Genomic DNA, 24,327 nt, shown 5'->3' on the forward strand with positions numbered 1-24,327 from the left:
AAACAACAGCTAAGAGATTAGCAAGAAAGTCGTAAAAGGAGGAGAGCTATAGGTGCTTAAACAGAACTAGTGTGGGTTAAGACTTGAATTAAAAAGCAGGCTAGTAGAATTCACTAGAACAGCACAGAGACACTGTCACAGAAAACACCGGAAATGACACAGCATGCTTACCGCAATACGTCAGCACATTCACTCAGCAACAGAATACACAGTCAGACATAGTCAAACCTGTAGAGACACAATCGTCCACAGCATGCAACCAGAACAGAAAACACAGTCAACACGCAACCACAGACAGGATTAATTGACGGAGAAACACGTGCATGTGTCGGTGAGAATGTCCATTATTGAGTTCTTAAAAGCTGATTTTGAGATGAGAGTGTCCAGTTTGAGAGTTTTGTAAATCATTCCAGTCTCTGGCGGCGGCACTGAATGATGACTGACCAAGTACAGTATTTGTTTTTGGGATTTTCAAAAGAATGTGACCAGCAGACCGGGTGGTGATGGAAGGTGAGGATGCAATATGCAACAAGTAACACAGGCAGGGGAGGGACAGACCAAACAGGGTTTTGTAGATGAGCATTAACCAGTGAATGTTACGACGGGTGTGTAAAGATGGCCCGTTGACGGAGGAGTATAGTGAACGGTGGTGTGTTTTGAAGGATGCATTAGTAGCAAAACGGATGGCAGATTGGTAAATGACATCCAGTTTCTGCAGTGCACTCTTGCAGGCTGACCGATAAATGATGTCACCATAGTCCAGCATGGGAAGGATGGTCATTTGAACTAAGGTTAACCTGGCAGAGGGAGTGAAAGTGGACTGCATTCTGTGAAGGAAACCGAGTTTGGATTTGATTTGTGACTATTTAGACCATTTCAGGGCTTTATGAAATGGATCGGAATACATCCACAGTTTTTTCCATTTAGTGGCTAAATGGATATTGCATTTTTCCCACTGACTTTAAGGGAGTGTGGGGTTGAGGTGTTTCTGTCAGAACTATTTAGAAATAAGTTGTGGGTCTGAGGGACCAAATGCTTTTAAAATGCTCCTGCTTTTTTCCTCTTCTCTTCGCAGACTACTGTGCCAGTAAGTTTGCAGCAGTAGGTTTTGCAGAGTCTGTGGGTCTGGAGCTGCTGGCAACTGGCAAAGATGGCATCAAGACCACGATTGTGTGCCCGTACTTCATCAACACTGGAATGTTTGATGGATGTCAAACAAAGTAGGTCTCTTGATTTTTACCTTTGGCTGTTTTTGAAATATCTACGGAATGCAAGTGGTGTATGTTTTTATTATTAATGCTCAATGCACAGGAAGTCATGCAAAACTATGGTTTCATGTTTAAGTGTTACATTTTGTAGAGAAAAAAAGATGGATTAAATGGTGAATCAGACTCAGCCCTGCCCTCTTTTGTACTGGGGTGCTACACACATCTGCATAAATGGACAAATCAAAGCATGCGTATGGCTGAGCACGGAGATATGGCAGTGAAAGAAGAGAGCAAATATAGGAGTGTCATTTGGGTAGATTATTGTTCTAGTGTTATTGTTGGAGTATTCTCATCCATTGTCTTAACACACAGCTGTTGTTAGGCTGCAGTGGACATAATAATAATAATAATAATAATAATAATAATAATAAATTGGAATTATAAAGCGCTTTTCTGGATACTCAAAAGCACTTTACAAAGAACGACTAAACAAAGCAAAAAAAAATCTAAGTAATACAAGGATGAAATTATCCATAAGAAGGGAAACAATGCAGAGTGGGAGAGAAAGAACACTGTTTTTTAGAGTCTGTCGGCAGATTTGAAGAGGTGTGACATGACATCTACCTTTTATTTGTGAAGAGAGCTACAGCCAGCAGCACTAATCACATCTCACCCTATAAACCTGAATGATAAAAATTCTTCAAATGACATAATAATTATTACCTCAGTTTAGCTCTGCTCTGTTTAAGTGAACTAAAACTCTTTCTCTTTCTCTCTCTCTTTCTCTAACTCTTTCTCTTGGCTCTGATCTCACTGTCCTCCTCCTATTTATTTTGTCCTGCTGTACCACTACAGGGAATCCTTTCTCCCTGTCTGTGTGATAACTTTCAGTCCATGGCTTTAGAAATAGTGTTTAATGTTATAGCTTCCTATGGATGGTTTACTGAGTTGTGTGTATGTGTTTGTGTCTGGGTGTAACAGCCCATAAAGGAAGGCTTTATAGCCTCGCTGTGATGGCCAGTGCTCAGAAGACTGTTGTGAGACTGGCTGACTTGTCATGGCAGGAGAGAAGAGAGGAGTAAAAAGGAGGTGTGAGAGTGAACAAGACAGTTTTAAGGATGTCCCTAAAAGCTCATCATTGAAACCAAAATGAATCCAGGACACGAAGGTGAAAGTTTAAAAGCAGACTGACTGAGAGAAAGAGGAGTATGAAATGGACCGATAGGATTACACCACTGAGACAGAAGAGAGAGCAATGCTTGTTTTTTTGTTTGTTTTTAGCAGAGACAAGCCTCCGGTTCCGTTCCCCTTATTAAAGTGAATCCTATTTGGTGAGAAACGTCCCTGTTTGCTGCTGTTTGCAACAAATGCAAACTCTACACTCACTTTCTCCATCAGTTCAAAATAAAATGCTTCCACTGGTTCAACTACCATGAAGTCCTAACTAAATTTCACTGTGGTCAGAAGTCTGCATCCACTGCAGAGCCCACATCTCACTAGTGCTGTAAGAGCCATGACTCGTACTCATCTAGCCTCCTCTCCCATCTTTCACTGCTCTGTCTTTCCCCTGCCTTCTGTTTGGTGTTTACCTGAGTGATCAGAGGGCATCTTCAACAGGATGATGCTACTGCAGATAGAAGGCTTTGTACATGTTGACATCCCTTTCTTTTTTTACAGATATGAATTAGATCAGATGACATTGTACACTGATATGATATATATGATCAGATATCTGAATGTTTGTCATGTTTTGGTGCATAGACAAGATACCATCCATCCATCCATCCATCTTCTAACTGCTTCATCCTCTTGAGGGTCCCGGGGGGGCTGGAGCCTATCCCAGCTGACATTGGGCGAGAGGCAGGGTACACCCTGGACAGGTCGCCAGACTATCGCAGGGCTGACACACAGAGACAGACAGCCATTCACGCTCATATTCACACCTACGGACAATTTAGAGGTATCAGTTAACCTAGTCCCCAATCTGCATGTCTTTGGACTGTGGGAGAAAGCCGGACTTTCCGGAGAGAACCCACGCTGACAAAGGGAGAACATGCAAACTTCGCACAGAGGGGCTCCCACACCCGGGATCGAACCGGCAACCCTCTTGCTGTGAGGCGACAGTGCTAACCACCACAACACTGTGCCGCCCTAGACAAGATACATAAATATAAAAATAAATAAATAAAATAAAATAAAAAAATATGTGCAATGTAACAGCTTAGAATGCAAGAACTAGGCAAGATTTCTTAGATATATTAGAGGAATTCGAATTAGAACTACATCAATCAATCGATTTTATTTATAAAGCCCAATATCACAAATCACAATTTGCCTCACAGGGCTTTACAGCATACGACATCCCTCTGTCCTTAGGTCCCTCACAGCAGATAAGGAAAAACTCCCCCCAAAAAAAACCCTTAAACTGGGAAAAAAAAACCCGGCAGAAACCTCAGGAAGAGCAACTGAGGAGGGATCCCTCTTCCAGGACGGACAGACGTGCAATAGATGTCGTACAGAACAGATCAACATAATAGATTAACAGTAATCCGTATGACACAATGAGACAGAAAGAGAGAGAGATGCAGGACAGACGGTAATGACAGTAGCTTACAACAACATTAATGAAAGTAATAATATTATAATTATAGTTGTGGTTACTGTGGTACAACATGTTGAAAGTATATATTAATATCTGATAGTATACATATATGACAATAATCATATGTGTATAGTAACAGTAGAAGTATGACTAATGATAACAGCAGCAGCAGGAGGCATCTGGCAGTACCACGGCAGCAGCGCAACCACACACGTCACACCATCCAGGCACCGCTGTAATACGAGTTAACCTGAGAGACAATGGAGCACAAAGGCTCCAGAGAAGAAGCAGAGTTAACAAGATGCAGTAATAGGACACGAGAGAGAAGGAGAGAAGGTGCCCGGTGTTTTATAGGGGGTCCTCCGGCAGACTAAGCCTAAGTCAGCCTAACTAGGGGCTGGTACAAGGCAAGCCTGAGCCAGCCCTAACTATAAGCTTTATCAAAGAGGAAAGTCTTAAGTCTAGTCTTAAATGTGGAGGCGGTGTCTGCCTCCCGGACCGCAACTGAAAGATGATTCCACAGGAGAGGAACCTGATAGCTGAAGGCTCTGGCTCCCGATCTACTTTTGGAGACTTTAGGGACCATGAGTAACCCTGAATTCTCCGAGCGCAGTGTTCTGGTGGGATAATATGGCACTGTGAGCTCTCTAAGATATTACGGAGCTTGACCATTTAGAGCTTCATAAGTTAACAGTAGGATTTTAAATTCAGTTCTGGATTTTACAGGGAGCCAGTGCAGAGAAGCTAAAACAGGAGAAATATGATCTCGTTTCTTACACTGAACAAAAATATAAACGCAACACTTTTGATTTTGCTCCCATTTTTCATGAGGTGAACTCAAAGATCTAAAACATTTTCTATACACACAAAAGACCATTTCCCTTCAAATATTGTTCACAAATCTGTCTAAATCTGTGTTCGTGAGCACTTCTCCTTTGCTGAGATAATCCATCCCACCTCACAGGTGTGGCATATCAAGATGCAGAGAATGCATATTCTGAAGAAATTGCAAGTATGAATGCCGACACTGAATAGTTGGTACTGCACTGCAATGCTGGTTATAAATGTTAGATGAGGTGGGAATTGGCTTAATTATGAATATTATTGAAAAGTTGAATGATACCAATACTGTGGAATACTTCAACGTTACAGAGATCAAGCTGAGACTCACCTTCCATGTTTGAGCTTTCCAATTCAAAAAACATTGTCTTGCTTTTATATAATATTTTGAGACCCTGATTAACACAGAGGGTGAAATTTGTGTGTATTGTCCAAAAAAGTGATCAGGACAGCAGGTTGTCTAATTTTGTTTGTAAATTGTCTTTATTCTTGTGTGTGTGTGCATGCGTGCGTGTGTGCGTGCATGCACGTATGTGTCACACTGCACTCATGAGCTCATGTTGCCATGGTAATGGTAACTGCTCAGTGACTCTTGGCTGAGGCAGTTAATTGAGAGATTTAGTTGAAGCACTCTTCTCAAACTGCTGGCCTTTCTTCAGTAATATAACAAGATCATTATGATGTGTATACCCTGAAAGGGAGGACAACCTGAGGAGTAAGCAGTGTGAAATTAATGTCTGTAGTGTCAAAAATGTGAGCATGGTCACAGGTTACAAAACTGGCATGATCTGCTGTCTTCCAGAGATTTCTCTTCAGACTAAACATTGAGTATAATGCGTCAGTTGGTGGAGTTTCTCTCACCTTCAGGCTCACTGTGCCTAATGTGTAAGTCTGATTGCTTCCAAAGTAAGATTGTTTGAAAGAGGACAAGTTTTACTCCATTTTTAAGAAAAATGATGTTTGCTGAGTGAAAGTTATGGGCATGACAGTGAGTTAGAGAGACAAGCTCTCTGCATTCTGACAGTTGATTCCCCCACTCTAGCCCTGAACATTCTGCCCCAGAGAAACCCATTGTAAAACCTGTGGAGGACATTTTTACCATGCTATGAACAAGTTTGAATATTTCAAAAAGTTTGAATGGGATTTGGAAGTTGAATGAAAGTTAGAATGTATGAAAGAGGAGGAACATTTTAAAGTTTGAATGGAGTTTCTATGTGAATGTATGAATGAGGAGCTAGGCTTTATGATGTATGAATAAGTATGAATTTGTGTCAAGTTTGAAGATTCCTCCATTCATTTGAATGGGGAAAAATGCCTGAAAAACGCTGTTAGTTTGAATGTTTTGAATAAGAGAAGTCACATCAAGCATGTCCTAATTAAGCATAATAGCATATGCTACACTGCAATGCTCGCTTGAAAAGTTGAATAATACCATGCATGTATGAATGATGAGGAATATTTTAAGGTTGTTTGAAAAGCTTACGCTACACTGCAATGCTCGCTTGAAAAGTTGAATAATACCATTCATGTATGAATGATGAGGAATATTTGAAGGTGTTTTGAAAAGGTTACGCTACACTGCAATGCGGGCTTTAATGTGTAAGAAGGTGAATTAACAGAACCAATACTGTTGACTATTTCAAATTTCTTGAAAAGCTGACACCACACTGCAATTCTGGCTTTAAAGGATAATTTCGGTATTTTTCAACCTGGGCCCTATTTCCCCATGTGTATGTGTGCGTATGATTCATAGGTACAACTTGTTTTAAAATTGGTTCAGTATTGAGGGAGGCGGATGCAACCGGGAACCACGAAACAAGCTGAAACGGTAACGGGGGCAAATGCGTCCCGTATAAGTTTGTGCATTAAAAGTGCTTTTTTTCACCACTGACCGGTTCAGATCGCCAGTGCTATCTCTGTAAATAGCATACTAAGCGTTTCCCTTACCTCTGGGCTGTGTGACGTCATCTCCCGAGAGCTGTGTTTGTGTGTCAGCAGCCATTGTCATGGTAATTAATGAGGGCCACCTGAGAGAGCACAGAGAAGAGGGACACACAGAACAGACAGAGGAGATCTGTTTTAGTGGAGAGCAAACTTCTCAAAACAACTTCTTTTTATACCCAAACCACTGGTCCAATCATCAAAATAATGGGTTTTTCAGAGAGATATGCTTCTCCCGAACGCCTGGTGTTGTTTTTGTGTTTGTGGAGTTAAAATATGATCTTGGTCGTAGTTTAGAAAACTGGTGCCCCCAGCTGTTTTCAAGAAATTTCTCCTCTCAGTTTACATAGGAGTGAATGAGGAAAAATTCGGCTGTCCCTGCGCTTCGAGGCTCAGTGGGCCAAATGTGTAAGTGTGAGTGATTCCATAAGGACATGTCTGCGACCAGCACAAGTTTTCCTGCATTTTTGTGGCCATGCCAGCGGGTTTAAGATAATTTTTTTAGGACAGTTTTAGAGTCCCTCTTCACTCTAGAGATGATGTCAGCACTTTGTTCCACATAGACCCATTATAAAACCTGAGGAGCGCATTTTTTCCATGCTCCGAGCAAGTCTGAATATTTCAAAAAGTATGAATGGGATATGAATGTTGAATACAAGTAAGAATGTATATAAGATGGGGAACTTTTTAGAGATGGAATGGTGTTTCTTCAATATGAATGAGGAGATAGGAATTCAAAATGCCTGAAGAAAAGTTGGAAGTTGTGTCAAGTTTGAAGATACCGCCATCCACTTGAAAGGAGAAAAAATACCTGAAAAATGTTGAATATTTCGGAAATTTTGAATGTTATGAATGTGAAAAATAATAAGCATTCCAAATGGAGCATTTCTAATGGAGCTGAATATTTTAGCATTAAAATGGTTTTATTATGTTGAAGTATGTTGAAGTAGTTAGATGACGAAAAATGCGGCATAATAATAATAATGATAAAGAATTTGTGCAGTATTTCCCCTACCATTATATTGGGGGGGGGGGGGGGGCACCCCTTCCCCCAACGGCATCCCTGACCCCCTTGAAGGTCAAGTTAATTTTTATTTGATTTTATTTTCTGTATAGTGCCAGATCACAACAGAAGTCATTTAAGGTTACCTTTCCTATAGAACAGGTCTACCTTGTCCTTTTATGAAACAAACTAAATAACCTTGTGTTATTTATCTTATTTGCACGATGGCATGTCATTTCTGTCTCTACATGGTCGCACCTTTACAGTTCTCCTATGCTCTCTGTATCGTGTATGGCTGAGTTCCACTGCCCGCACGGGCACACACACAGACACACAGAAATATTCACACGCGCGCGCACACACACACACACACACACACACACACACAAGTGAGAACACTCCCATCAGCGGACAGAGAGTCCACCTGAAAAGCAGACAAAAAAATATCTGCATTTTTTTAAATGCTCCGAGGGTGGTGAAGATGGTGAAGAATGAATGTTCCAATGTTTAGTTCAATGTACAGTTCAAATAATAGGTAAGTTGTCATATTGCCTGCTGTCATTAAAAGAAACACATAAACACCATGATTCCTCTTAGAGTTGTACAGATACCGATACCAGTATCGGAAATGCCTCCATTACTGCCTAAAATGCGGCATCGGGCGTTGGCAAGTACAGCCTATGACTAATCCGATACCATGTAATGCCTCACGTTATTAAGCATATGCACGCTGATGTGCACATGTGCGATAGTCACATCGCAGGACATGCAATGTTTTCTTTTTTTAGAACGTGTTAACTTTTGTTTTGCTTCAGAAAAGCAGCATCTGAAGCTCTGCTCGTTGCTCTGCTCCGCTCGCCTCTCTCTCGCTGTCTCTCCCTCTCTGACAACAGCAGCCCCTCCCCCTCTCATGCACACGCTGCAGTCACACACTGAAAATGAGCAACATGCAAGAGGGAGAAACGATAAAGGAGGATTTATGCCTGGTACACACTACACAACTTTTCTGCCCGTTCTGAAAGTCACTCTGTCACATTAGACGATTGTGGAGTCATAAAATCGCGCCGTGACTTGGCCGACAGACATGACACACTACACGATGGTCCACACCAATTATCACCGGTCGTCTTTCACGACGTGTGTGATGTCATCGGGTTATTCTTGTCCTATTTTTATTACTTTTACTATTATTTGAGTCACTGTATCTGTTCATGTGCCAGCTGTGTTGTTGTTGTCACCTAAAAAGTGCCAGCAGACGGCAGGAGCGACATTTGAAGTACCGTACGTAAACATAAAAGTCACTGATTTCTCCACAACATGTTCCTACAAATGTTTCACAATAAAAGCCTATTTAGAAAATGGAAGGATTCTCTCAGCCAAGTTTATAAGGGGCTTTTAATTTGAAATAAGTGTAGGAAGTATTGAGTTTGAAATGACGGCATGATGCATTAAGATTATCAAGGCAACGGGAGCAGATAAAAAGTAAAAATATAAAGATACAGAGGTAATGATAAAAGACGGCCCTTTTATAAAGCAGTCTGTTTCAAATGAAGCTGGTAGCCTCTGCAGTTGTCCTGTGTCTGTAGCTCTCTCCCACTCTCTATGGGGTGAGTCCCACCCCATAGAAAAGAACAGTGGGCAATGGGCATTGTCCCTGGTTGTGACACAGGTTGGCCACTACTCTCCCAATCTCCCCGACCACCTCTGGGTGCAGCCTCCAGTCCACTGGACTTGGGCCTCCCCTGGAGAGAAGGCCCGTCCCCTGGTTCACCATTCCAGGCATGTGCATGGCACTGAGGGACAGGAATGGTGTCCATACCCAGGTCCACAGCCTGTTTGCTATTCTACAGAGCTTTTGGGAGCCCAGGCCCCCTTGCCTAGTCAGTTCTGACTAGCATGTGACAGCTTTGTAGACTCGGGAGAAAATGCTGGAGGGCCAGGTGAATGGCTCTCAGTTCTAGAGCATTGATATGCTGGCCCTTCCAGCAGGTGCTCCAGACCCCACTGCGCCCCACCCCTCCAGGGATGCATCTATAAAGAGCACTTGGCGATGCAGTACTGGACGAAGCATCCTTTCCCTCGAGATGTTGAGTGGGTCCTGCCACCACCTGAGGTCCACACAAAGCTGCACGGTGACAAGCGCCTCTGGACTCAATGCATGTGTAGAAGAGCCAGTGGCACCACTTGTACCGAAGCTGCCATAAGACCCAAGAGGCGGAGACACAGCCGCCACGTGACCCTGGGACCCAGCCAAAAATGAGCGAGGCATGTCCTGATTGAAATCTACCTCTGCTGTGACAGCATCACCAACCCAGCTCTGGCATCCTGCCACATGCCTAGAAACTAGGTGGCCTCAGCAGGCTGGAGACTGCACTTTTTCTCATTGCCCCAGACTCGACAGCACAGACACATGATGGCAGCACAGCTCCTCTGTGCACATATTAGCCAGTCGTCTAAATAGTTCAGTATCCTGAGACTCTGCTGCCGCAGAGGCCCCAAGACCGCATCCATGCACCTGGTGAATGTGCGGGGTGCCAGTGAGATACTGAAGGGGAGGCCACAGAATTCGAATGTTTTTCCCTCAAAGACAAACCTGAGAAACCTTCTGTGCCTTCTTGACCCTAGATATTTTAAACATTTTGCACTTCAGGGGCCTGAAGAACTTGTTCAACCCCCTGAAGTTTAAGACGGGCCTGCGCATCCTGTCCCACTTCGGAACAAGAATATAGCGGGGGTAAAACCCTGCCTGCTGATCTTCTTCCTTCACTTCCCTGATAGCTGACTTCACCATGAGAGTGAAGATTTCCAAGGACAAGACCTCCCTGTGCTGGTGGTCTGCAGTAATTGAAAATGCAGCCAACCTCGTCAGAGGAGGAGCGCCTTGGAACTGTAAACAATACCCCTGGGTCATTGTTAAAACAACCCAGGGGTTTGCCCCCAGAGCTTCCCATGCTGTCTGAGGGCAAGGGAAGGCTGGGGGTGATGTTGCGTAAGGACTGAGGCATGGCCTTTGGTGGCCCCTGGCCACTGCCACGTACTCTGCCACATTTAGACTTGCCGTGCCATGCTGCGTCCAGCTGGCCCTACAGATCTTCCTGCACCCAAGCAGGCTGAGGTTGCTTGGGCTGCTGCGGCTGAGGCCGCTGCCAGCCCTGACCTCGCTTCAAGGTGCCTGACACCTCCTTAGCACAGCGACGGGCTTCCTGGCCCTGCTGAATCATCATGGATACATCAGGCCCAAACAAGGCAGATAGCTTGGCAGGCAGTTTGAGCAGACGTGCCCTATCCTCTGTCTGCAGCAAGGACTGTGACAGCCAGAGGTGGCGCCTGGCCACCCAAAAACTTGCCATAGCACTGCCAGAGGTTGTCAACCGCAGCTGTATGACGACAGAGCCATGTGGGTCGCCCCCCTGTTTCATCATCAAAACAGGAAGGGGCAGGAGCTTGCAGGTCAAGCCCCAGAGCCAAAGCAACCCGGCCAATAATTTCCTGAAGGAGAGGTGACTGCTCGTCATGCTCTTTTACAGGCACCTGCTGCCCCTCTGAGGCCAACTCATCATTCTCTAAAGGCCATAGGCCAAGAATCTCCTCCTCCGACCCAAGGGAGGAGGGAATCTTATCCAACCCAGCAGAGGGCCCAGGAGCAAGGAAGTTCCTATGTGACAGAGTCCGCTCACCCCCAACTGAAACTGTATTAATGGAGGTGGGGGGAGCACCCTGATGGGCCCCCGTCCCCCACTGCCGGACCCGCTAACTTAGGGTGCTTTGTTGGCTGCAGGCCCTGAGAAGGAGCTGGTGGATGTCTGCCAAATGAATGGCAATGGGCTTCCCTTTGCCTGGCAGAAGCAGTTTGTGCATGTAGCCAGATTATCACGAGGAGTCACTGCTTGCTCATTTCCCAAACGTAACACACAGTAGTCATGGCCATCCTCTACTGGTATATTAACATTACAGCCCACACAAGAAGGGCCCTGCCGGCTTGCCATCGTCTTTTTTTCTCCTTTTTTTTTTTTTTTTTTTGTTTTGTTTTGTTTGGAGAGTGACGTCACTGTAGTGCTACCAGAAAGTGCTCTCTTCAGCTATAGCAATAGTGCTGCTAACTGTCTTTAATTAGTTTCCCTGAATGAACAGATGTAAGTGTGGCCACAGTATGGATTATTTTCGTCTTCGACACCAGACAGCAGGACACTTCTACTGGAGGGGGTTCTTGTGTTTTAATGAGGAAGTGGGAAGCCTCCGCAAAACCAGCTACATTTTGTGGTGGCTAAATGTGGAGGTAAGCCGCTCGCTGCCCCATGACTCGAGCAGGCAACTAAACCCCCGAGGATTGCGCCAACTGCACCCTGAATAAGTCAGGCTCGAGCAGGCTACCATGCCTCAACTGTACTTTCATAGCCTGGAGCATGCCTGCCACATAAAGTGGAGATTATTAACTTCCACGTCGATTACCTCAAATGGGTATAATTCCCATAGTTATGATATAACTACTGGGTGGGGAGATAATCTTTTTTTTTTTTTTTTTTTTTTAAAGATATTTTTTGGGCATTTTTAGCCTTTATTTGATAGGACAGACAAGCATGAAAGGGGGAGAGAGAGAGAGGGAGTGACATGCAGCAAAGGGCCACAGGCTGGATTCGAACCCGGCAACAGCCTTGTACATGGGGCGCCTGCTCTACCACTAAGCCACCGACGCCCCAATAATCTTGATACTATAGAGAACTCACTCTATGTACTATTGAATTTGTGAGGGAATTTTTTTTTCTGGCATGCCTCCAGTGAGCACAGAATCCAAAACAGTTAACATTCTTGATTAATTAAATTAAAATGGGTCTGCATTCATCCCTATACAAACTCTCACACAACTTGTGCAATGTAATCCAAGTCTCATTTATCCAATCGTAGGCTCAGTACTTACCAAGCAGAATGCCCTTTCCAACATGGATCTGAATGAAGAGTGAAACGTATTTATGCGCTCTTCAAAGCCATTAACAAAAACATCTTGTTGAACATGGAATCTGCTGGTGTGCCAATGCCTCAACTGGTAGTTTATTAAGATAAGATAAGATACACCTTTATTGATCCCACAATTAAGAAATTCCAGTGTTACAGCAGTCAAGGGGAAAGAGTCAGATTAAAGATTTCAATATTTAAAAACTTTAAAAAAAAAAAAAAAAAAAAAATATTTATATATTATTTTTATATTATTTGTGCATTGTGTGACTTTGCAGAATCTGAATTAAACCTTTACAACATGTATTCCTTTAATAAGGTGGAGGTATTTTAGGATGCTCTGTGTTGTTTTGAAGGGGAACAGATGTGAGAAGCAGAAAGTGACAGGTCAGGCATAAAGCATGTGTCCTGGTGGCTTCAGGGATCTGATGGATGGATGAACGCAGGGAGACAGAAACAAAGATGAACACAAGTCTCCAAACACCTTTAAATCTTGACCCCAAGACATCTGGGAGTCGGGTGGGGGGGGCTGACTGACACTGTCAGTCCAATGTTCTGTGTGTCATTAAAGGTGAATGTTGTTTTACACAAAAGTAGATAGATAAACAGACAATTTGTTGTTGGTTCCTACTGATGCAAACATCTGACAAATATACAGTTTGAATTTTTAAAAAGCTCAGTAATTTACTAAAACGGATGCTCACTGTAATTTTAACACATGCTGGTTGGCTTGGGGCTTTTATTGGATCTGTAAAAAAAACAAACAAACAAAAAAAAAAACCACCAGACTTATCCTAAGTAACTACAACTTACTGTAAATATTTAATCTGCCCAGCAGGACATTAGAAATTTTAATTTAATATTTAATAGAGTTCTGTTGTACTGAATATCATATTAGTGTCTTCGGCACTCCGTCTGCGGCCTCATGCCTATGATAAACAGCAACACATCTCTCCCTTTCATGTGATACTTCTTTTATACAACAGTTCTACGTTCAACATTTAACAGTGAAAAGGAAGGGGAAAAAGGACTATGATTTATTTTTTGATGTATTTCGCTCCACCAACACAAATTGTTGTGCAACTGGACTGGGACTGGACTGTTGCCAAGCAACACATTAACATCCATGTACACTAGCTTGCTATTTTTTGTAGGTTTACAAGTTACTGCAGGCCAGCTTTATTGTATCACTTTCATTAGGGGTTCAAGCCCGAAAGGCTGCAACCCTTTTTGTTTTTGTGCCATTTTATTAGGGGTTCAAGCCCGAAGGGCTGAAACGCTTTTGTTTTTGTGCCGTTTTATCATTATTATTATTATTATTATTGTTCAGAGATGTTTTCGCAAATTCCCGTGAGATGGTACATCATAGAGACATGATATTTTCACCAATGACTGGAAGTTGTGTGCAAATGGTGCTCAAAATATGAAAAGCCAGTAAGCCAGATGGGGGCACTATAATTAAGGTCAAGGGAAATTTGGATTTGAAACGCCACCCCCGTTGCACCGTATGTCAGATTAACTTGAAACTTGAAACACATGGGCTGGTGAAGGAATTCTATGAGGGCCTAAAGACCCCTCAAGGTCTGCCCACTAGATTGTCCGCCATAATGATTTTTCTGAAAAACACCATTTTTACATCTCCTCCTAAGGCATAGGTCAGATTTGTAACGTTCTGTTGATCATCATGGGATGGAGCTTTTTTTGAGTGGTCAAAGACTTTCTGATATCATTAACATCATTGCGTTTTGATGATATTGTTCAAAGAACTTTAGATGGGATGTGGCACATTAATGGCTTTTACGCCTTGACCGTTCAGCCAATTGTCACAAACCCTGAAGGAAATGTTGCCATAAGCGTCTGAATCAAACCCTGAAAGTTTGATTTAAATCAACCAATAGGGGGTGCTACACAAGCAAAAAGTTTATATCTCATAATCGGCCAGAGATATTTATACAAAACTTGGTTTGCATCAGCTAGGGTCATGTCTCAGTTGATCCACAAAATTTGAAAATTATTGCTTAAAGTGGTTACGTTAAATCTAAATTTCAGTTTCACATCCCACACTTCAAAAAATCATAATAAATCACCAGTGTGTCCTACACAGCTGAAACTTTTTCAGCACATCCACTGAATTGTGACAAAATGCTGCAACCTATAGTCAATTCAGAACACTGTCACTCTATATTTTTAAGAATATGCAAAATCAATTAACATCTATATCTCCAAAAGTCTTCAACCAAATGCAACCACCATTGCCACAACATTATTTGGATAGTACATTTCACATGTTTCAAATGGTGTTTAGATCGGTTGGAAAACAGCTGGCAGCACCAGTTTTCTAACCTGCGACCATGATCACATTTTTGACACCATAAACAGAAAGAAAACATTTCTGTGTTCGGGAGAATCTCCTCTCGCTGGTGGTATCCTCATGTTGACGATTGGAATCACATTTTGGCCATAACAAGGAGGAGTTTGAGAGGTTTTAAATCCATTAAAAAACTGCTTGCTTTCTAAACTGCTCACTGCCCCTCTCTGTTCCACTGCTGCAGGAGCCTCTCGTTAATTACCAGGACCACTGACACACAAACAGACAGATGGTGTGTGCGTGTCTCTGAATCTCAAATGCAGACATGACAGGAGCATAATCTCCTTTTTAAACAGCATATAAACATTATATATCAGTGTTAGCTATCTGTCATGCTACATTACAGCCTTTACTACTAATACTACTTTTGGTTTTATGAATGTTAAACACATGCTGTTACATATAATAAACACATACAATATTATACACATGTAGTACTCAGTACCTGTAGCATATGTAGTACATGCAGTATGCACTGCCTGTAGAATGCAGTACCTGCTGGCTGTGGTACATCAGTACAGTGGCGGCAGCGGGCACCTGTCAAAATTTTTGGTGAAATTTTCTACTTCTTTCAACAACTTTCAAGTCCCATTCAAACTTTCTGGAATATTCAAACTTGTTTGGAGCATGAAGGTTTTACAATGGGTTTCTATGGGCGGAATGTTTCAGAGGTAGAGTGGGGGACTCAACTGTCAGAGTGCAGAGAGCTTCGTAAACAAGTGTCTTTAACTCACTGTCACACCCGCAACTTTCACTCTACATACATCATACATCCTATCAGTCTCTGTACTCACTCATTGTTGTCTTATTTTGCCATCTTAATGTGAAGAATGGTGCTGCTATTTCTGGACCATGAGTGAAGCAATGTCTGGCTCCAAACTGTAGACTTTCAGTCTCATATGGTAGTCCACACTGACCCTGTTGCGCTGCCTTGTTTTCAGGCCAACAAGTGTAGAAAATCGAACTTCACAGTTGTAGGTGGTTGGAATAAGCATCAACAGTTTCAGAGCATAGTCAGCCAGCTCAGGATGCTCAGGTTGGATGTGGAGCCAAAAGTCATTCAAACCTTTCTCCCTGAAAGATGTCTTAAGTGTCTCATCTGATGCTTTGACCACAAGGCTGTCAACCTCTCTTGGTGAAAGCTTGGATCTGACTTGTGCGTTTTGTACCAAATTGGATTTCTGATCCACTCAAAGCTTGCATCTAATTCTAGGAAATATATTCCCAGCTGCGAGTCGAGGTCTTGTAGATGTTGCTTGAAGGATGCAATTGTGCTCCCTCCACGTCTTCTCCAGCAGCAAAGAGAAAATCCAGTGTTGGAAAGCTGTCAAATTCTCTGTGATTGAGATGGCCACGCCACAATTCCATCTTGAGGAGTGTGGCTTTAATTTTGTCCTGGACATTGAAGATGGTGACAGTCTTCCCTTCCAGCACCACATTCAAAGTATTGAGAGTGCTGAAAATATCAGCCATCATCTACTGGATCAAAATTCTTTACATCTCACCTATGGCCACAATAACCACAAATGGTATCACACCACAGGCATTCACACCAGACAAGTATGCCCACTCTCACCTTCTTTATTTGCCATCTTCATTGAACCCCTTGCCGCAGCAATACAAAAAGCAATAACATTAAAGGAATTCAAAATAGCCATTCAGAACATAAAATTAGTCTTTATGCAGATGATATATTATTGTTTTTACAAGACCCCTACAAATCATTAAAAGAAACTTTGAATCTAATCAGCAACTACACAATTAACTGGAACAGATCAATCATACTGCCTCTGTCTGAAAAAAACTTGGGATTCTTCAACTCAAGACCCACTCCCCCCCTTTCACATCAGAAACATTAAGTATTTGGGTATTAATATTTCCTCCAGGCTGTACCGAGTAGTACCGATCCAATACCAGCGCATAAAATAAAAATGGATGGGATATGAACTGTTGTATGTCTCAACTCCTAAAACTTTATGTAAAATATTAAGAAATACATACGTAGTAGTAGAATGATTGTCATAAAACTTTTTTATTATTATTATTATTATCCAGTGTTGACACAGATCAAGACACAGGTTAAAGTGCAGCCACACAATTTGCTAAAAAAAAAAAAAAAAAAGACATTTTAAAGGCGACAGTAGAATGCTTTTTAAACTCTGCTCCGTTTCCGTTTCGTTTGCCTGTAGCGTGCGTATGCGTAATGACGTGAGGCATTACGTGGTATCGGATTGGTCATAGGCTGTACTCGCCGATACCCAATACTGCCTAAGGCATTTCAGATACTGGTATTGGTATAACTCTTAGGAAAATCATCTTCAGCCCCTTACAGGCATGGTGGAAGTTATCAAGGCTGCTCGCACAGGGTATTATAGGCTTGCAAATGGTGACTGCAGCCTCATCTCTCAGTTCCTGAAAGGTGCGCAGAGGCTTGCGCACCAGGAGCCCGGCCATTCCACCGTGGGACCTGGGTCACGTGTTGGCTGCCCTGCACCAAAAACCTTTTGAGCCTTTGGAGTCTGTCAGAATTAAGTGGCTGTCTCTTAAAGTGTTTTTTCTCTTGGCAGTGACATCAACCGAAAGAGTGGGGGAACTGTTCGCTCTGTCAGTGGATAAGAGCCGTTGTTGTTTCCTGCCGGATGGCGCTGGTGTCAATCCTGCATTCCTGTCAAAACTACTCACAGACCTTCATTTGAATCAGTCATTGGAGTTGCGACCCTACAACCCGTCCAAGGAGGGTAGTGAGGGTCAGAAAGACTCAAATCTCTGTCCTGTTAGTTCCCTGAAGGTCTATGTCCGGTGCACTGCAGCATTTAGAAAGACAGACCAACTCTTTGTCTGCTTTAAGGCCCAGTGCCAGGGCCAGCCGGTGTCAAAGGCTTGGCTGTCTCATTGGGTCATGGAGATAATTCAGCAGGCTTACAGAGGCTTGTATGCCAGTTCTAGTGGGTGCGTGGGTACACTCAACACAAGGTGTAGCAATTTATTATTGTCCATGGCCTGGCAGCAGGCTGGCCAACTGAGCAGTCTTCCTACACTCAGCCCCTGCGTCTGGCAAGGTTGGTCGTGCTCATGGTTGCATCTGTCTCCTGGGCATTGGTACAGTGACACAGAACATCTGGCGGTGTCACCAACCGTTGAATGCGCAAGATGTTGTACATTTGTTTATAATTCATTGGTGTTTTTTCATATATACACACCTATTGGGTATTTTCTATAGGGTTCCCATAGTTATGATATAACTACTGAGTGGGGACATAATCTTGATACAATAGAGAATGTTCGGTTACATTTTAACCTTGGTTCTCTGAGTGAGGAGATTATCTCCCCAGCCTCAAGGGCACTCAGTACCCATTCCAGTCAATGTTAGTGGTGTCTTAAAGATGATTACTTTTCAATGTCTTTTACCCCAGATGGGGATAATTCCCATAGTTATGATATAACTACTGGGTGGGGAGATAATCTCCTCACTCAGAGAACCAAGGTTACAATGTGACCAAACGTTATTGATATACAAACAGTCATTCAGGGGGTGAAGTATTCCTTTAAAATGAATTCAAATGTCTTTGCCATGCAATGACAGATGCCCACAGTTACATTCATGTGCATCCTGTGTACCTTACGAAACATTTTAAAGAGATGGCAAGTTGGTTGTGTAATAATTGTTGGTAAGTGGTTTAGTGCTGTTAGCACTTGTATTCAGTTCTCTTAATCCCTCTACTTGTGCTCATCAGGTGGCCAAGACTGCTGCCAATCCTGGATCCAGACTTTGTGGCCAAGAAGATCATTGATGCTGTGCTCACAGACCAGGTCTACCTTTTGCTACCCAGGAGCATGTACCTCATTGCTGCTCTCAAGAAGTTAGTGGCTACCTTTTCTGTTCCCATCCACCTGACTGTACTGAGGTTACATTTATCTCTCTATATACAGAGCTCCTTGTCACTGAGTAGTTCATATCCACTGAGTCAGTACTGCAGGCATTTTACAACTAAAGTATATCCATTAAGGATGTCAACAGTAAACAGTTAATCGGTTGACTGTCCAGAATATTTTTGAGCAGTTATGCATGTTGGTCTGCAGGTCATTTTGCTACTCCTCAGCTTACTGCACTACACACCACTGTGATATCACTGGTAACGCCTTCCTGGCCCAATGGCATTACTGTGGAAACATTGTGCCCACCCTCCGGTCTCCCCCATCAGGTTGCTCCAGTGAGTGAGTGGCTTAATTTTGAGCTATAGACCCCCTTAAGGATTGTTAACTCAATTCAATCAATCAATCAATTTTATTTATAAAGCCCAATATCACAAATCACAATTTGCCTCAGAGGGCTTTACAGCATACGACATCCCTCTGTCCTTAGGACCCTCGCAGCAGATAAGGAAAGACTCCCCAAAAAAACCTTTAACGGGGAAAAAAAATAGTAGAAATCTCAGGAAGAGCAACTGAGGAGGGATCCCTCTTCCAGGATGGACAGACGTGCAATAGATATCGTACAGAACAGATCAACATTAACTTTGATTAAATTAACAGTAATCCGTATGAAACAATGAGACAGAAAGACAGAACACAGAACTATGTTGTCAGTGTTAGCTTTGTTAGCACCATTAGCAGTGTCAGCACAGCTAACACAGTTAGCCATGCTAAAGGGGGTGAGCGGCTCAAAATGAAGCTGCTTACTCACTGGGGCAACCTGGTGGGTGACTGGAGGATGGCCTCCTTGTTTTGGCAGCAACACCGTCCCTCACTAGCAGTAATTACGAATGAGTGGTGTTGCTAGTTAGCCCCCCCCTCAACCCAGGTGGTGCACAGTGCAGAGCAGCCAAGGCTACCTAACCCATGGAGACGAAGGCTGGGCATTGGAGACCTTGTTTCTGCATGTTAAATTAGCTAGCCGTAAACCAGTTGGCTCACGGTTGAAAGGTGTTGGGCTATCAAAATCAAAATTAACTGAAACTGGCATCCCTAATGTCAATTATTTTAACTTTCTAAGCTCCAAAGCTTTATGTCAAGCCTTGAAGTCTACTGCCTGTTATTTTTTACAAGCCATGTTCACACTACTGTCGATAGTGCAGGTTTAAAAAGGCTGCTTATATGTCACATGTTTTTTTTTGGCTACATTACTCAATACCAGTTTCTAAAAGCTCTCTGTCAAAATAGTGGGACAGTCCACTTGGACAGATACGGCCAGATTCTCTGCTTGGTTTCAGCATATTGCTTAGTAATGATCACTTACTGTTTATTGTGTTATGGTTATATGATACATACAGTACAGGCCAAAAGTTTGGACACACCTTCTCATTCAATGCGTTTTCTTTATTTTCATGACTGTTTACATTGTAGATTCTCACTGAAGGCATCAAAACTATGAATGAACACATGTGGAGTTATGTACTTAACAAAAAAAGGTGAAATAACTGAAAACATATTTTATATTCTAGTTTCTTCAAAATAGCCACCCTTTGCTCTGATTACTGCTTTGCACACTCTTGGCATTCGCTCAATGAGCTTCAAGAGGTAGTCACCTGAAATGGTTTTCCAACAGTCTAGTTCCCAGAGGTGTTTAGGACTTGTTGGCCCCTTTGCCTTCACTCTGCGGTCCAGCTCACCCCAAACCATCTCGATTGGGTTCAGGTCCGGTGACTGTGGAGGCCAGGTCATCTGCCGCAGCACTCCATCACTCTCCTTCTTGGTCAAATAGCCCTTACACAGTCTGGAGGTGTGTTTGGGGTCACTGTCCTGTTGAAAAATAAATGATCGTCCAACTAAACGCAAACCGGATGGGATGGCATGTCGCTGCAGGATACTGTGGTAGCCATGCTGGTTCAGTGTGCCTTCAATTTTGAATAAATCCCCAACAGTGTCACCAGCAAAACACCCCCACACCATCACACCTCCTCCTCCATGCTTCACAGTGGGAACCAGGCATGTGGAATCCATCCGTTCACCTTTTCTGCGTCTCACAAAGACACAGCGGTTGGAACCAAAGATCTCAAATTTGGACTCATCAGACCAAAGCACAGATTTCCACTGGTCTAATGTCCATTCCTTGTGTTTCTTGGCCCAAACAAATCTCTTCTGCTTGTTGCCTCTCCTTAGCAGTGCTTTCCTAGCAGCTATTTGACCATGAAGGCCTGATTCGCGCAGTCTCCTCTTAACAGTTGTTCTAGAGATGGGTCTGCTGCTAGAACTCTGTGTGGCATTCATCTGGTCTCTGATCTGAGCTGCTGTTAACTTGCAATTTCTGAGGCTGGTGACTCGGATGAACTTATCCTCAGAAGCAGAGGTGACTCTTGGTCTTCCTTTCCTGGGTCGGTCCTCATGCGTGCCAGTTTCGTTGTAGCGCTTGATGGTTTTTGCGACTCCACTTGGGGACACATTTAAAGTTTTTGCAATTTTCCGGACTGACTGACCTTCATTTCTTAAAGTAATGATGGCCACTCGTTTTTCTTTAGTTAGCTGATTGGTTCTTGCCATAAAGGACAATTTTAACAGTTGTCCAATAGGGCTGTCGGCTGTGTATTAACCTGACTTCTGCACAACACAAGTGATGGTCCCAACCCCATTGATAAAGCAAGAAATTCCACTAATTAACCCTGATAAGGCACACCTGTGAAGTGGAAACCATTTCAGGTGACTACCTCTTGAAGCTCATGGAGAGAATGCCAAGAGTGTGCAAAGCAGTAATCAGAGCAAAGGGTGGCTATTTTGAAGAAACTAGAATATAAAACATATTTTCAGTTATTTCACCTTTTTTTGTTAAGTACATAACTCCACATGTGTTCATTCATAGTTTTGATGCCTTCAGTGAGAATCTACAATATAAATAGTCATGAAAATAAAGAAAACGCATTGAATGAGAAGGTGTGTCCAAACTTTTGGCCTGTACTGTAGATACCAATATATAGCCTGGTTCCAGACCATAGACCCCGCCCACTCAACTGAGTAGGCTTGCATCTCTGGTCTGGCATACTGCAGTGAATTTGCGATTTATCTCGTCCAAGCGATGGACGGACCAGTGAACGCCAGGGGTGGGGGCGGGTCTAGCGATTAGCCAATCAGCACCACGCTGATGTCAAGCTGTACACTGGTGGGCAACTGGTGAGGATAGCAACAATGGCGACCGCTACAGATTCTACAGACCACATTAACGATACTGTAGAGGTATTTCGCCACTACTCGCGTTAATGGAGGACCAAATTAAGGAAGCTGCTAAACTGGATTTAACGGCGATGCAGCTGGGCGTGCACGATGATGGAGACATTTTAAACGGGCAATGCTCACTTGTTTTCGGCACCCCCGATGCATGGATACTAATGATGTCAGATTCTGGGTGAGTCGTTGATCTCTACTGATTGGTTAGGGAAAAATCAAATTCCCTCCCCCTTGTAAATCGCCTTCAATGGAGGCAATGTCAGACTGAAGGTTCTGGGAGCTTCAGTAGTTAAAGGCTTGAGTTTTCATCATAGAGTGTGGCCGTTGCGAGGTGTCAAATTTTTACCTCCTGGCAATAGGAAATGATACGCCATGAGCATTAATCTGCCACAGTGACACAGGTTGAAATCAACAGAGTATCCCCCTAACCACACCATAATCCCAATCAGTAGGAAAACTGCTATTCCATTGAGGGTTACTCAAAAGACAAATGGCAAACACCGACATACACTCAATCCAGTTTAAGGTCTTTGAAGACAAAGACTTTTTCCAGGCTTCTATTTGTAGGGTAGGATGTACTACCTCTGAACCACCACTTGGTGTCTTATTGTCGAGATGAAGGGGAATTAACATGCAGTTTCAAGCAAAACCCTTCTCGTTAGACTTTTTTCTAATTGATACGGACTACTAGTATGTAACCACTCTTGCATGACATTTGTAGCTGATTTTCCAATTGTGGTTTGGTTACTTAAAAGTTGAACAGCTTTAATGGTTTTGAAGTATTTGATTTCTAATGATCAACTTTTATCAACCATCACTTACTTGTATGTCTAAGTCTTCAGCAGTCTTTTCATGCAGTTATTTTTTTTTTCACATTTATTCCAGTATCAATATCGCTGCTACTTTCAAGGGAGTTGTGGTACATAAAGTAAGTAGAGTTTGTAGCTGCAACAGTGACTGAATTTCATGCGCAAAATATAATGGTTGAAATAAAAAGATGAAGTCCGTACACCAGAAGCTGCTCCTTGCACAATTTGTGAAGGGCAGGGGCCCGAAACGTCACAACTACAATGCATGAATAAATTGTGCAAGGAGCAGCTTCTGGTATGCTGCCCTTCATCAGACATTCAATGATGACGAATGTCTGATGAAGGGCAGGGGCCCGAAACGTCACAACTACAATGCATGAATAAATTGTGCAAGGAGCAGCTTCTGGTGTGCTGCCCTTCATCAGACATTCAATGATGACGAATGTCTGATGAAGGGCAGGGGCCCGAAACGTCACAACTACAATGCATGAATAAATTGTGCAAGGAGCAGCTTCTGGTGTGCGGACTTCATCTTTTTATTTCATACTTACCTTTTGGTCCAGCACCTAGCATAAAAATTTTTTTGGGTATGTGCGTGCTACTTTTTACCTGTTATTCAAAATATAATGGTTTCCATCCTTATTCTGAAAAAGACAATATTCCTACCAAGCTGTTTACATGGCTAATGGAAATGATTGAATATGTTGTCAATGGGATTATTTCCTTAAATTTAGTTACAACACTATCAGATAGACAACCAGCATAGTAACATTTACCAAGTGACGCGTAATCAAGTAATAAAAAATCAAAAGTTTTTCAATAATGACCTGATAAAGAGGGACTCTCAGGAAAGACTTTCAAGTCTTCGATTTTGATGCGATATGTCATCACAAGATGGAGAGTGTGTTTAAAACAGTGAATCTGTACACTATATGTACACTCTGACTGAAGCCTTGAGCCTAATAATGAGATAAACACAGTACTGAGGCCATCAGTATCAATGTTAACATGGATAGTAACATCAGCCAAAATAATAAGTGATTTAAGGACTGAACTTGATAAGAACTCCAAAGAATTCTGATAAAAATTCAGGGCCAGGAGCACACTTTGGCAAATAGAAGTGGCTGTGATGTTTTCCAGGTTGGATGTGAAAGACTAAGGACAATGCTTTCAAAGGAATTATAATTTAGTTTAGGTTTTAGGGTTGATTAATAGGATCGAGTGAAAAACGACTGCAGCTCCCCCTCCTAGGTCGCTGCCTTGAGGAATGTGAGTAGTATTATGACTTGAAGGAGTGGATTCATTTAGACTAACATATTCATCATGACACCGCCAGATGTCATGATGACAAAGTAAGTCAATATGATTATCTGATATTAAACTGTACCGACATTGCTTTAGATGCCAGAAATCTGATGTTTTAAAGTAGACATTTAATTCTCCTGTTTGGT

The 24,327-nt window shown here is 42.7% G+C and overlaps 1 protein-coding gene across 4 annotated transcripts in view; it reads left to right on the forward strand.

Moving 5' to 3' along the window:
• LOC125902820 (epidermal retinol dehydrogenase 2-like) overlaps window positions 1-24,327 on the forward strand; it is a 199,396-nt gene that overhangs the window by 95,372 nt on the left and 79,697 nt on the right. For 3 of the 4 annotated variants that reach the window (XR_007451186.1, XM_049599447.1, XM_049599448.1), the window contains exons 5-6: window positions 1,076-1,220; window positions 18,647-18,772. Coding sequence is in view for 3 of the 4 variants with exons in the window: in XM_049599447.1 (XP_049455404.1) it covers window positions 1,076-1,220; window positions 18,647-18,772 (271 nt within the window). In the remaining variant the exon portion in view is untranslated. The remainder of the gene's footprint in view (window positions 1-1,075; window positions 1,221-18,646; window positions 18,773-24,327) is intronic. The other variant, XM_049599449.1, reaches the window with a different exon arrangement.

The sequence above is a fragment of the Epinephelus fuscoguttatus genome, linkage group LG15 (genome assembly GCF_011397635.1).
Source record: "Epinephelus fuscoguttatus linkage group LG15, E.fuscoguttatus.final_Chr_v1".
Lineage (NCBI taxonomy): Eukaryota > Metazoa > Chordata > Actinopteri > Perciformes > Serranidae > Epinephelus > Epinephelus fuscoguttatus.